The 15,337-nt window shown below is 41.2% G+C and overlaps 1 protein-coding gene across 6 annotated transcripts in view; it reads right to left on the reverse strand.

The window, feature by feature from the left end:
- The window catches only part of brca2 (BRCA2 DNA repair associated), a 177,147-nt gene that overhangs the window by 136,775 nt on the left and 25,035 nt on the right, over nucleotides 1-15,337 (reverse strand). For all 6 annotated transcript variants that reach the window (XM_068033510.1, XM_068033512.1, XM_068033506.1 and 3 more), the window contains exons 5-7: nucleotides 9,076-9,131; nucleotides 8,745-8,785; nucleotides 8,555-8,669 (exon numbers count right to left, since the gene is read on the reverse strand). In XM_068033510.1, coding sequence (XP_067889611.1) covers nucleotides 8,555-8,669; nucleotides 8,745-8,785; nucleotides 9,076-9,131 — 212 coding nt within the window. The remainder of the gene's footprint in view (nucleotides 1-8,554; nucleotides 8,670-8,744; nucleotides 8,786-9,075; nucleotides 9,132-15,337) is intronic.

Raw genomic sequence — 15,337 nt, forward strand, 5'->3', positions numbered from 1 at the left:
TTGAGCAAGTGAACTTCGCTAAACTCATGTCTTACAGAATTTTACTTTTCTTCTCATCATCAGTCCAAATGTACTGAGTTACTACATTCCTTATTTAAAAACAGTCAATCTCCCTTTATCTTCGTATAGCTTAACTGATTATATGCCAATAGTTTAATAAAAAATAGCATGCATAGACTTGGACTGGGAAGTCACTACTTCCTACCAAAAAAACTTCAACATTTTTGAAAACATTACAAATAAAATAGTGGAATGTTCTGACAGTTTATTTGAACTTCCAGAACATCTCTAACAAGATCCCAAATGAAACTCATAATAAAACCAAGTGCCATGAGAATCCAGGGTAGAACATGGAATTGGATAAAAACAAAATGGAATAATTGAGATGCAGTGTTAGGTCAGTACTTGGTCTCCTGGTTCATATCTACATAATTAACTTGGATGCACTACACAATTGCAAGCTTGTTATATTCAGTGATGACACTAAATAGAGACAGAAGATGCAGTTAATATTTGCAGAATTTAAACCAATTACAACAAATTATCACAATCAGAGCCATTCCACCCATCATGCCTGTGGCTCTTTGAAAGAGCTATCCAATCAGTTCCACTCTTTCCACGTAGCATGGAAAAGCTTTCCTTTTCCAAGTATAAATCCAATTCCCTGTTTAAAGATACTCCTGAATCGGCTTCCACTATCCTTTCAGGCCATGTCTTCCACATCATAAAAACTCATCTTCCCCCCCTATCTCTCCACATAACTGAAGTCCCCCATGCCTGGTACCATTCTAGTAAATTTCCTTTGGACCTCCAAGGTCTTCACATCCTTTCTAGAACTTAAGAAATAATAGCAGGAGAAGGCAATTTAGCCCTTTGAGCCTTCTTCGTCATTGAATGAGATCACGGATAATCTTGCATGTCAACCCCACCTTCCTGTGCTATCTCCATATCTCCTAACTCGCTTAGTACCCAAAAATCTATCAACCTCTATCTTCAATATAATCAATGATAGAACATCCACAGTTCTCGGAGGTAGACAATTCCAAAGATTAACAGCTCTTTGAGCGTAGAGATTTTTCTTCATCTCAGTCCTAGATGGTCGACCCCTTATTCTGAGACTGCAACCAAGTATTCCAGATTCCCGAGCCAGGGGAAACATTTTCTCAGCATCTACCCTGTCAAACTCTTAAGAATTTTATATGTTCCTAGTAGATCATACCTCATTCTTCTAAACTCTCAGGAATATAGGCCTAGTCTGCTCAATCTCTCCTATCTGGACAATCCCCTCAATCCAGAAACCAGTCTGGTGAACCACTGTTGCACTCATGCTAGGGTAAGTATGTCCTTTCTCAGATAATGAGGAGACCAAAACTGCACACAGAACTCCAGGTGCGGCCTCATCAATGCCCTGCAAAACGTAGTAAGTCTTTCTTTATATTTATACTCCAGTCCTTTTGTAACAAGATCTAATATACCATTTGCCTTCCTACTTGCTTGTTGTACCTCCGTGTTAACTTTCTGTGATTCATACATCCCTCTGAATACAAACATTTCCCAGTCTCTTGCCATTCAAAAATTTTTTATTGTCCTACCAAAGTGGATAACTTCACATTACAATCCATCTGGCATGTTCTTGCCCATTCACCCAACTTGTCTATATCCCTGCAGCATCTTTGCATGCGCCTCACCACTTAACTGTGCATTGTCAGCAAACTTGGATACGTTACATTCAGTCCCCTCATCTAAGGCATTAATATAGTTTGTAAATAGCTGAGACCCAAGTACTGATTCTTGCGGTATCCTGCTAGTTACAAACAACCAAAATGCCCCCTTACATTAAAGGGAATCTCAAAGTTTTCTACAGACATATAAATAGTAAAAGGGAGGAATTGGGCTGATCAGGGGCTATAAAGGGGATTTATGCATGGAGGCAGACTGCATAGCTGAGGTATTAAAAGAATACTTTGCATCTGTCTTTACCAAGGAAGACTATGCAACCCAGACAATGGTGAAAGAGGAGGTAATTCAGACACTAGAAGGATATTTGATAGGCTGTCTATACTTAAAGTAGTCTGATCGTTCCAGTGTGGATTTCCCATTTGCTGTCTGATTTATTCTGTGGCTTCTCACGCTGTGGATCCTGGGGTAAACATAGACATCTACAGCACTGAATGAAGCCATTTGGCCATCATTTCTGTGACAGTCGAAAAAGAGCTATTGAACCTAATCCCACTTTCCAGCTGTTATATATTGTTATTCTATCTGTAAAGTGCTAGGAACTAATTAGCTAGGAACTAGTTGTTATGTGTAAGTGTTCCAGCGGGGCCACATTCACGGCTGCACTGGAGAGTCATGTGATATGCAACAGAAAGCCAGTCTGGCCAGTGCTACAGCAGGCAGCATGGTGGCTGAACAAATAAATGAAAAGCTCAAGGGTGGTAAGGATAATCCAGGAAATTATAGGCCGGTGAGCCTTACATCAGTGGTAGGGAAACTATTAGAGAGGATTCTTCGGGACAGGATTTACTCCCATTTGGAAACAAACAAACTTATTAGTGAGAGACAGCATGGTTTTGTGAAGGGGAGGTCGTGTCTTACTAATTTGATTGAGTTTTTTGAGGAAGTGACGAAGATGATTGATAAGGGAAGGGCGGTGGATGTTGTCTATATGGACTTTAGTAAAGCCTTTGACAAGGTCCCGCATGGCAGACTGGTGCAAAAGGTGAAGTCACATGGGATCAGAGGTGAGCTGGCAAGATGGATACAGAACTGGCTCAGTCACAGAAGACAGAGGGTAACAGTGGATGGGTGTTTTTCTGAATGGAGGGATGTGACTAGTGGTGTTCCGCAGGGATCAGTGCTGGGACCTTTGCTCTTTGTAGTATACATAAATGATTTGGAGGAAAATGTAGCTGGTCTGATTAGTAAGTTTGCGGACGACAGAAAGGTTGGTGGAGTTGCGGATAATGATGAGGATTGTCAGAGGATACAGCAGGATATAGATCGGAGACTTGGGTGGAGAAATGGCAGATGGAGTTTAATCCGGACAAATGTGAGGTAATGCATTTTGGAAGGTCTAATGCAGGTGGGAGGTATGCAGTAAATGGCAGAACCCTTAGGAGTATTGACAGGCAGAGAGATCTGGGCGTACAGGTCCACAGGTCACTGAAAGTGGCAACGCAGGTGGATAAGGTAGTCAAGAAGGCATACGGCATGCTTGCCTTCATCGGTCGGGGCATAGAGTATAAAAATTGGCAAGTCATGTTGCAGCTGTACAGAACCTTAGTTAGGCCACACTTAGAATATTGCGTGCAATTCTGGTCGCCACACTACCAGAAGGACGTGGAGGCTTTGGAGAGGGTACAGAGGAGGTTTACCAGGATGTTGCCTGGTCTGGAGGGCATTAGCTATGAGGAGAGGTTGGAAAAACTCGGATTGTTTTCACTGGAACGACGGAGGTGGAGGGGCGACATGATAGAGGTTTACAAGGTTATGAGCAGCATGGACAGAGTGGATAGTCGGAAGCTTTTTCCCAGGGTGGAAGAGTCAGCTTCTAGGGGACATAGGTTTAAGGTTCGAGGGGCAAAGTTTGGAGGGGATGTGCGAGGCAAGTTTTTTACGCAGAGGGTGGTGAGTGCCTGGAACTTGCTGCCAGGGGCGGTGGTGGAAGCAGATACGATCGCGACGTTTAAGAGACATCTTGACAAATATATGAATAGGAAGGGAATAGAGGGATATGGGCCCCGGAAGTGCAGAAGGTGTTAGTTTCGGCAGGCATCAAGATCGGCGCAGGCTTGGAGGGCCGAATGGCCTTTTCCTGTGCTGTACTGTTCTTTCTTCTTTGTTCTTTCTTTAGATAAAGCACCAGGACCGGTTGAGATGCATTCAAGGATACTGAGGGAAGTGAGGGTGAAAATTGCAGAGGCACTGGCCATAATTTTTCAGTCTTCCTCAGACTCGGGGATGGTGGCAGAGGACTGCAGAATTGCAAACGTTACACCCTTGTCCAAAAAAGGGTGTAAAGATAAGCCCAGCAATTACAGGCCAATTAGTTTAACTTCGGTGCTGGGGAAACTTCTAGAAAGAATAATTCAGGACAAAATTAATAGTCACACGGACAAATGTTAGTTAATTAAAGAAAGCCAGCATGGATTTAAGGGAAAATCATGTTTGACTAACTTGCTGGAGTTTTTGAAGAGGTAACAGAGAGGGTTGATGAGGGCAATGCAGTTGATGTGCATACATGGACTTTCAAAAGGCTTTTGATACAGTGCCACACAACAGACTTGTGAGCAAACTTATAGCTTATGGAATAAAAGGGACTGTAGCAATATGGATACGGAATTGGCTGAGTGACAGGAAACAAAGAGGAGTGGTTGATGGATGTTTTTCGGGCTGGAAGAAGGTTTGTAGTGGAGTTCCCGAGGGGTCAGTGTTGGGACCCTTGCTTTTCCTGATATATATTAATGACCAAGACCTAGGTGTACAGGGCACAGTTTCAAAGTTTGCAGATGACACAAAACTTGGAAGCATTGTGAACTGTGAGGAGGGTGGTGTAGAACTGCAAAAGGAACATAGACAAGTTGGTGAAATGGGCAGGCAAGTGGCAGATGAAGTTCAATGCAGAGAAATTTGAAATGATTCATTTTGGTAGGAAGAACATATAAAATAAAGGCTACAATTCCAAAGGGGATGCAGGAGCAGAGGGACCTGGATGTATATGCACGTGTCATTGAAGGTGGCAGGACAGGTTGAGAGAGTGATAAATAAAGCATACAGTATCCTGGGCTTTATTAATAGGGGCATAGAGTACAAGAGCAAGGAAGTTATGTTGAACTTATATAAGACACTAGATCGCCCTCAGCTGGAGTACTGCGCCCAGTTCTGGGTGCGCACTTTAGGAAAGACGTGAGGACATTGGTGAGAGTGCAGAAAAGATTCACAAGAATAGTTCCAGGAATGAAGAACTTCAGTTATGAAGATAGATTGGAGAAGTTAGGACTGTTTCCTTGGAGAAGGCTCAGAAGTGATTTGACAGGTATTCAAAATCATGAAGGTTCTAGAAAGAGTAGATAGGGAGAAACTGTTGTCATTCATGACAGGATCGAGAATAAGAGGGTACAGATTTAAAGTAATGGGTAAGAGAAGTAAAAGCGACATGAGGAAAAACTTTAGTTTTAACCAGCAAGTGGTTAAGGTCTGGAATGCGCTGCCTGACAGAGTGGTGGAAGCAGGTTCAATTGAAGCATTCAAAAGGGATTTAGACTGTTTATATGAAAAGGAAGAATGTGCAGGGTTACGAGGAGAAGACGGGGGAATGGGACTAAGTGAATTGCTTGTGCGGAGAACTGGTGCAGACACGATGGGCCGAATGGCCTCCTTCTGCCCTGTAATAATTCTGTGATTCTGTTTATTCCTAATGTTTTCTGTCCATTAATCAATCCTCACTCCATGTTAATTATTATCCCCAATCCCATGAGTCCCAGTTTTGTGTAATAATCTCTTGTGTGGCACCTTATTGAATGCTTTTTGAAGATCCAAATAGACTACATCCACTGCTTCCCCTTTATCTATCCTCAGATTTGTTAAACACAATTTCCCATTCATTAATCCATTCTGACTTTGAGTGCTCCAAGTATCACGTCCCTAATAATAGATTCTATCATTTGGTCTACTACTGCTAGGATAACTGGCCTATAGTTCCCCCTTTTCTCTTTTCCTTTCTTAAATAGCAGGGTTATGTCTGCTACCCCCTAATCCTTGGGAACTGCTCTAGAATATAAGGATTTCTGGAAGATCAAAATAAATGCATCCACTATCTCTGCAGCTACCTCTTAAAACCCTAGGATGCAGGTTGTCAGGTCCAGGGGATGTGTCGCTACCTAGTACCATTAATTTCTGTGGTACTATTTCTTTACTTGTACTGATTTCTTTAAGCTCCTCATTCTTACTAGACCCTTAGTTCCACATTATTTCTGGAATGTGCCATGTGTCTTCTACCAAGAAGAATAAAGTATTTGTTCAAAGTCTCTGCCATTTTTCCATTATTCTTTCATGGGATGTGAGTGTCACTGGCCAGGCCAGCATTCGGTGCCCATCTCCAATTGCCCTCGAGAAGGTGGTGGTGAGCTGTCTTGAACTCCTGTAGTTCACCTGCCATAGATACACCCACAGTGGTGTTAGGGAGGGAGCTCCATGTTTTCAACCCTGTGACAATGAAGGAATGGTGATTTAGTTCCAAGTCAGGATGGTGTGTGCCTTGGAGGAAAATTTGCAGGTGGTGGTGTTCCCATGCGTCTGCTGCCCTTGTTCTTCTAGGTGGCAGAGTTTGCCATTTCTTTATTCCTCATTAAAATTTCAGATGTCTCTGCCTCGAATAGGCCCACATTTACTTTCATGAATATCTTCCTGTTTACGTACCTCTACAAACATTTACAATCTGTTTTTATGTCTCTTGCTAGTCTACTCTCATATTGTCCTTCCTTATTCATGCAGACGTGGTTGTCCGGGATCCTAATGCTCACCACAAACTTCCACATGCTGCAGTTACAGCACACCACCTGGCCTGCCATATCTATCAAAACCTATTTATTTACTTATTTGATCAGTTGCTAATTTAGTAAAGTAACATCAAGTTACAGTTTCAAAGCTTAGGGACAAAAAACTCACCAGTTACTGCAGATTTAAAAAAGCAGAGAATTCCCACTTGCTCCAAATTCCCAACTTTAGCACTCTGTTCTGCAATAACCTTGTGCTCCCCACTCTCCTGTAGTACAGAACCCAGAATTGAACACAATAATCCAGTTGAGGCCTAACCAGTGATTTATCAAGGTTTAGCATAACCCCTTTGCTTTGTACTCTATGTATAACAAATGTTAAACGAAATTCAAATATATAATGAAGGGAACAGAATTAGCACTGGAGAAAATGAAGTTACAATTGATTTAATGCTTTTAAATATGGAGAAGCAATTAGAAGAGCAAATGGAACATTGGATTCTATTGTTATGACTAGTTAAATCACAATTCTGGTTGCCCCACTTCAAAAATAACATACATACAGTGATGAGGAGGCTTAGGAAAGTGATAAGAATGATCCCAAGTACAAAAGGGGTGAGCTATGATGAAATATTAAGCAGTAGGTCAAAAAGATTAATTAAAATTCGTGACAAGTAAATTTAAAATTAGATCTTAAAAACCAATTTAAAAGTTGGTATATATGTGAAATAATCTTAAATGGTAAGGCAGTAGTCAAAAATATTAGGGCAGTTTAAAATGCAGTTGATGCATGGTTGAGCGAGTTGGAGTACGAGAGGGACAAATTCGCTTAGCATAGCGTACTGTTCATGAGGCCATCGTAAAGGCCGACTACCCGTCCCGAATCCAACGGGACCCTACGACGTGTTGGGTTTGGGTCACACTTCCGGGTCCGGCATTCGGGCTCGGGTCGGGTCTGGCTGGGTCGGACACGCTCTATCACAGCCTCAGGTAAGTGAATCCAATGTTAATTTACTTTTAGGGCTTGAAAGGTGGTTTTGTTAGTTATTTTAAGCTTGTGTAGATAAGCAACGAAGGGAAAAAGGGAAGGTAGGTTAATGATGGTCGGGTCGGGCTCGGAGGTGGTTCTGTCAAGCTCGGGTTGGGTTTCATATGCAGACCCGAACCAGCCTTTAGGCCACCGTACATGCTTAGTGTAGCATGTGCAGTATGCCACTAGAGGGAGTTGATAATAAAGATTCCATTTATAACAGCAATCCAGAGGAGTGTTGTGTGTTTCTTCCAGAGGTTTACAATGTGAGATCTTATGCCTAGGAACAACAAACACAAATGAGTCATTCAGCCTATCCAGCCAACTCTTTCCATTTGGTTAGCCATGGCAGCTGTATCTTTATAGAACAATCCCCTGCCTTTCTCAATGCCCAGAATACCTTATTGCCAAGTAGACATCAATGTCTCTTTTGAACACCCCAAACGATTTTGCATCTTTGGCTGTCTGGGAAAGGGAATTCCACATTTACGAAATCTTTTATTTGAATACAGTTTTCATGAATTTTCATTTAATTAGCTGAGCTCCAATTCTAAGATTAATATACCCATGCTCTGGATCCTCCTCCTAAAGGGAAGAGTTGTTCCCTACTTTCCTATAATATAATAAGAATTGAAATATCTCAATCAAAACACCCCTTAAACACAAGAATGATAAAAACATTTCTTCTAAAATAGAAAATGGATCTAATCAGAAAGTTATCATTTCAAGGTAATTTTAAAGTTGTTTGTGGAACGCTGTTCGTAATCCACAAATATTTGATTCACCATACTCAACCCCCAACAACTTCACTAGCTGAATTAGAGATGTTCAACATTTGCAGTAAATATCATATAATTAAACTTAAAATACCTACTACTAAATCTGGCTGTCTTTTTGTAACTGATAATCCGTGCACTTGGTCAAAAAATCAAATATAAAAACTGGCAGCACAAAAACGCATTTACTGAATTATATAAAGGATTTCTTTTTCCCCATTTCTAAGGTTGAAATTGCTTTCACAGCTCACCTTTACATATAATAACTGTTGGATTCAATGATGGAGGAGTTGCTAATGAACTAGTCCAAGACATGTCAGGATCCACCTCAACTCCAAGGCTTTCTGAAATTTGCTTTGATATGACCTATTTAAGAAATAAGGTTTGCAATATTTTCCTTTAAAACAAAGCAAAAAAAAATCAAACTGAACAAATCCTTACCTCAGATGATAATAAAGGACTGAAAAATGAACATCCATCATCTGGAAGAAAATATTTTTTAAAACTGTGAATATTTTTGCACCCGACTATAAATGTAATTAATATTTTGCAGAAAATTGTGGCAAAGTGTGCTTCAGTTGCTAATTTGTTTGTACGAAGAGGACATGCTTACTCCCAGTTGTCAGACTTAACCTTTCTAATTAATCTAATGTTATTTTGACAGTTCTACAAGTGAACAAATTAGACAATTTTCAACATTTTAAAGTGCCATGAGCATCTGGACAAGTAATTGCTGCATTATAGTAGACAATCATATAGAAATTACACCCACCTTGAATAGGATAAGTACGCTGTGGAGTCCTGAATGTATTGTGCAAGAGAGCTGGGCTAGAATGACGTAAAAAAGAAATGAATTAGCCTCTAACTTTTTGCTGAATTTATATGTTGCACTCGTAGTTTTACTATGAGGCATGATTTATGGAGCATTTTCTTTTCCTCTTCAATGCAGATATTATCACTCATACCGACAGTATCTCCTTTTGTCAGGAGGGATGTGGTGTGTAGGACCAACTCTGAAAAAACTTGATAGTTGATTTTTTTAATATATACCTGCAACATGTATCTCAGAGGTTGTTGGGATCAAGCGTAAGCATTTATTACCTCAGAAAACTAATGGCTTTAGATTACAACCCAGAATTGAAATAGACTTCAGTGACCTGCATTTTTGACATACCAACTTAGAATCATACTTTTTTTGCCATTATAAATATTGTTACAAGTGCTTCTATATTTTTTTAAGTTTTTTTTTTGAGGACTCTTCAATGTCGCCTGAAAAGAACGGTTTTAGAAAGATCCCAGCGAATGCATTTGGGACGCCAAATCAAAACAAAGGACATCTTTCCATATCTTCTCTTCCTTCAAGAATTAGCAAGTATTTAATCCAAGTGGGTTTTTTTGTCTTTTTTTGTAATAGGGCTCTACAATGGAGTGAGTGAGTGGCTAAGGTAAAAAGGGAATGTTAATATTTAAATCTGTGTGTTTATGCTTTACTTCATTACTGGTTAAGACATGTTTTAGAAAAAACTGATAATTTTGTTGTTTATTAAAGAAACCTGGCTGGTGTATTGTGTTCCGGAATAAAAGATAGAGTGTATGATTGACCGCATCAACTAGAATGAACAGTGCACTCCTTCCCCCCCTTGGTCATAACATATAATTGGTGGCTCTTTGCAGGATATCCAATGCCAACGATGTGCAATTGTAAGTGGGGTAATAATAATTGAAAAAAAAAATCAGGTTTCTTGTGCAGTACATTAAAGTTTACTCTACCAGAATGTCTTTAACAGTTGCTGCGACTTTTCTGGGGAAGGAGGATGTATCCCTGAGTGATTTGAGACACTTAACCAAGGTTAAACTAAAAGATTTGGCAGAATTGTTGGTGTTAAGAGTTAAAACCACGAGCTAAGAAAGCAGACATAATTGAAGTAATAGCACAACATTTGCAATTTGCAGAAGAAAAAAAGCAAACCAGAGAGTAGTGTAGTTGAATTAGCTAAAATACGGTTACAGATGAGGTAGCTTGAACTTGACAAATAAAGAGAAAAAAAAGAGAAAACTTGAGTAGGAAAAAGAATTGACTATGAAAAAACATGAACTCGAATTTCGAAGAGAAAGAGAAGGGAATTCGAAGTTAAAAAGCTAGAACTGAGAAAACAGGGTGGCCTTGACTTCAAGGAAAACTCTGGTGAGGAAAGTTCTGACTCCAGGCCAGGACCCAGCAGGGAGCTGTTTAAATTTGTGCAAGACCTCCCTAAGTTTGAGGAAAGGGACGTAGAGGCATTTTTCATTTTTGGGAATTAGAGGTGCTAGTTTTATGGCAGGTTGCGGTTCTCCCAATCTGGCAAGTATTACAAAACTGCATCACACCCTTGGAAAGACCTGGCGAGTAAAAATGTCAACTTATAGATAATTTGGTCTTCCAGATCCCCACATGTCCCGCTATAGGAATTTCATGGGCTATCCTTAATAGTTCCCGGTGATATGTAGGCGGTACCACTATCTGATGAACTACCATACATTCTTCGTCCACAGCTCTGTGGGAAGGTCTCCACTTCCTCATCAGAATTCCATTTTAATATCATAGTCGCTGAAGGAAAGCTGGACACTACTTATGCAAAGCAGGCTGATGGGCAGAGCTCATGAATTTTACGTCATGGTTTCTGAGGAGGTTTCTGCAGATAATGAGATGGCAAAAATGTCCTTTTCGATGCATTTGTTAATCCCTGAAGCTTACTGACAGAAGTTTCGGAACGTCCAGAGATTGTCTGGGTAGACTTATATAGAATTTTGAGAGGATAAAGCAAAATATTTTTGATCGCTGGATACAGGCAGTAAAGGTAAAGGGCATGCATGAGAATCTTAGGGAACTAATTGTCCTGGAAGAATTTAAAAATTCACTCCCTCCATTAGTAGAGAACCAGAAGGTTTTAATGGCCAGACAGGCAGCAGAAATTGATGATTATGAGCTTGTTTATATGCCCAAACCCTTCATCCATCACCCCCACAAACCTGAGAAGGATAGAAGATGGGAGGGTGAAATGAAGGCAAGTAGCCAGAGACAAGGAGGGACAGCTGGGAATGCCCCAGGATCTGCTCCTCAGACCAGAAAGGAAGGCGCTGAGGGTGGACGTGAGGTCCGCAAGCCTAAATGTTACCATTGTCACAAGGTGGGACACCTTCGTGCAGAATGCTGGAAGTTGCAGGATAAACCCATGGGACTTACTGGGGTACACAAAGCCAATGCAGAGAATGGGGCCCTGACTGAGAGTACAGCAGATCAGGCTATAGCTCTGACTGCAGCTGTAAGGCTAAATACAAAATCCACTGAGTGCAGGGCTTGTGAACAAGATACCTGGGAGTTATAGAGAATTCTTGTCAAAAGGAAAAGTAATTCCTTATTCCTCAGGTGAGGCAGGTAAACCTATAGTTATACTTAGGGATACAGGAGTCACCCAAACTCTTTTGCTGGGGAAAGGCATAATATTTCTACCAGAGAGTATACTGAATGCCAAGGTTTTAGTGAATGGTATTGGCAGGGAGTAGATACCTGTACTTTTGCATCGGGTGCACCTAGAGTGTGACCTATTGTCTGGAACAGTAACTGTAGGAGTTATAGAATCATAGAGAGATACAGCACTGAAACAGGCCCTTCAGCCCACCGAGTCTGTGCCGACCAACAACCACCCATTTATACTAATCCTACATTAATCCCATATTCCCTACCACATCCCCACCATTCTCCTACCACCTACCTATACTAGGGGCAATTTACAATGGCCAATTTACCCATCAACCTGCTATTCTTCGGCTGTGGGAGGAAACCGGAGCACCCGGCGGAAACCCACGCTGTCACAGGGAGAACTTGCAAACTCCCACAGGCAGTACACAGAACCGAACCCGGGTCGCTGGAGCTGTGAGGCTGCGGTGCTAACCACTGCGCCGCCCCTTTGCATCCCAAATGATTCTGGAGTGGCGAGCTGTTTTGGCAAAGCAGAAGTGGTCCAGCGAGATCTGGCAATGTGTGGCTTATCTGATTATGTTCGTAGACGGGGACCGTAACAAAGAAAATGATGGGTGGGAGCGACTAAAAGTTTTATTGGGGACAAGGGCATCAAATGTAGAGGAGAGGGTATGATTGATCAGTAACTGTAGAAGTGTTGTGGCAAATAGAGGGCCAAAGGCTAGACAGCATGGAGTTTGAAAGTGCCATTTAAGTGACAAGCAGGAGAATTCTTTCCAGGCATGGTCACAGAAGGAAATGCACTTGGAAGGTGGAGAATGTGAGTGGTGAAGGATACAGGAGAGTGATCAGTTGTCTATAGTTTGCCTGTTAATGGAGTTGACCTACTCCTGGGAATGATTTGGCCGGTGCGAAGGTCGTAGCTTCTCCCGCAGTCACGGAAAAACCAAGTGAAGTTAAAGAGACAGACAGTTACAGGAAAAGATTCCAGGAATGTTTCCTTCATGTGTAGTAACCCAAGCAATGACTAAACAAGTTCTACTGTCGGAGGTAAAATTGGCATCACCATCAGGTAGTCGAATATCTGAAACTTTCTTTGGGGATTTGGATAATCCGAAGGAAATGTTTAATAAATCTTCTCTGATCAAGGCTTAGCAAGCCGACCAGAGTTAAATAAAGTGGCACAATCAGCTCAAACTGAAGCTGAGGCAAAAGGAGTCCCAGAAGATTACAATATTTAAGATGGGATTCTGATGAGCAAGTGAAAACCTCCTCACAGACCTGCGGACAAAGAATGGACGGTAGTTCATCAGATAGTGGTACCGTTTAAGTATCGCCAGGAACTATTAAGGATAGCCCATGAAGTTCCTACATGGAACATATGGGGATCCAGAAGATCACATCACGTATAAGTTGACATTTTTACTGGCCAGGTCTTTCCAAGGGCGTGGTGCAGTTTTGTAATATGTGCCAGATTGTGAGAGAACCACAACCTGCCATAAAACCTGCATTTCTAATTCCCATATCAGTTTTTGGGGAACCATTTAGTAAGGTGTTGGTAGACTGTATAGGACCCTTAACAAAAACAAAAGCGGGACACCAATATATACTATCACAGATATGGCTACTTGGTTCCCTGAGGCCATTCCCTTGAGAATAATTTCTGTGGAGGTACTGGTAGAGAAGTTAACCCAGTATTTCACCAGCTATGGATTACCAATTGAGATTCAGTTGGATCAAGATTCCAATTTTATGTCTAAAGTTTTTCAACAAGTTATGGGTAATTTGGGTATAACACAGCACACCACATACACAAGGAGCTTTAGAAAGGTTCCATCAGACCCTCAAAACGATGATCAGGGCATAGGGGACATGAATATCCTTATGATTGGGATAAAGGAGTAGAACTTCTTTTGTTTGCCACTAGTTATTCACCTAGTGAATCTACCGGTTTTAGTGCTTTTGAATTAGTTTATGGAATGAGGTAAGAGGTCCTCTAAAACTAATTAAAGAAAGGCTTTTAGAAAAGAGAGATGCATCTTCTGTGTTAGATTACGTATCCGTGTTCCGAGAATGGCTCATGATAGCCTGCAAAGTGGCTCAGGAACACCTTAAAGCTTCCCAAACAATCATGAAAAAAAATGGGCGGACAAGCATGCCAAGACCCAAACATTTTAACGAGGGGATGAGGTGTTAGTATTACTGCCTTACAGGGTGAACCACTGAAAGCACAATTCAGTGGTCCATTTAAAGTGGACAAGAGAATTGGTAAAGTAAATTATTTGATTTATACTCCAGGTCGCCAGAAAAAGAATGGGTTTTGTCATATCAATATGTTGAAACAATATCATTTCCAGGAGGAGGATAAGCAAGCACACGTATGTCAGGTAGTAGGGACAGAGAAGAATGAAAGGGATAGTGAGGATGAGGTAGAAGGAGGCTGAGACAACTCTCAAAATTGAACCTCCGGTTAGCTAATACTGAATTGTTAGCGAAATTGGACATTATGCTTTCATATTTAGATGCAGAATAACGAGAAGACCTAACAAGGCTACTCACAGCATTTAAAAGAGTCTGTAGGGATAAGTCAGGATGTCCAACTTTAGCCACACATGATGTGGATGTAGGGGAATCCTTTCCTATAAAAGGGCATCCTTACCACTTAAGTCCAGAGAAACAGACCCAGGTGAAAGCAGAAATCCAATACATGCTGGAAAACCACCTAATTGAACTCAATCAAAGCAGCTGGAGTTCACCAGTGGTATTAGTGCCTAAACCTGACAGTCCAACTAGACTCTGTATAGACTACAGTAAAGTTAATGCAGTAACAAAGACAGACTCTTACCCAATTCCTCGCTTGGAAGACTGTATTGACAGAGTGAACAGTGCCATTTTATCTTACAAAAATAGATGTGTTAAAGGGATACTGGCAAGCTCCTTTAACACCCGGAGCTAAAGAAATATTGGCCTTTGTCACATTAGACGGTCTTTTCCAATACCGAGTGATGCCATTCGGGCTATAAAAATGCCCCAGCAACCTTTCAGAGACTAATGAATCAAGTGGTAGCCAGTGTTACTAACTGTGTAGAGTACCTTGATGATGTGCTGGTACACAGTGATACTTGGAAGCACCACTTGGAACAACTAGAAGCTCTGTTTAAAAAATTACAATCACCTGATTTAGTAATAAAGTGAATTTGCAAAAGTGAAAGTGACCTACCTCGGGCATGCAGTAGGGCAAGGACAAGTGTTGCCAAGAACAGCGAAAGTACAAGCATTAGTGGAGTTCCCTAACCCTAAGACTAAGTGAGAAATCATGACGTTTTTGGGGATGTGTGGTTTCTACCTAGTTTGTACCAAATTTTAGTACCATAGCTGCTCCACTGACAGATTTACTACAGGAAAAGAAAACCAAGGTAGCGTGGTCAGGGAAGTGCCAAGCATCTTTTGAGAGGCTGAAAGCCATTTTGATTAATGAACCAGTGTTGGCTGTTCCAAATTTCACTAAGCCCTTCAAGGCAGCAATTGATGCTCGTGACCTAGGGCTCGGTGCAGTTTCGTTACAAGATGAATC

The sequence above is a fragment of the Heterodontus francisci genome, chromosome 6 (assembly GCF_036365525.1).
Source record: "Heterodontus francisci isolate sHetFra1 chromosome 6, sHetFra1.hap1, whole genome shotgun sequence".
Lineage (NCBI taxonomy): Eukaryota > Metazoa > Chordata > Chondrichthyes > Heterodontiformes > Heterodontidae > Heterodontus > Heterodontus francisci.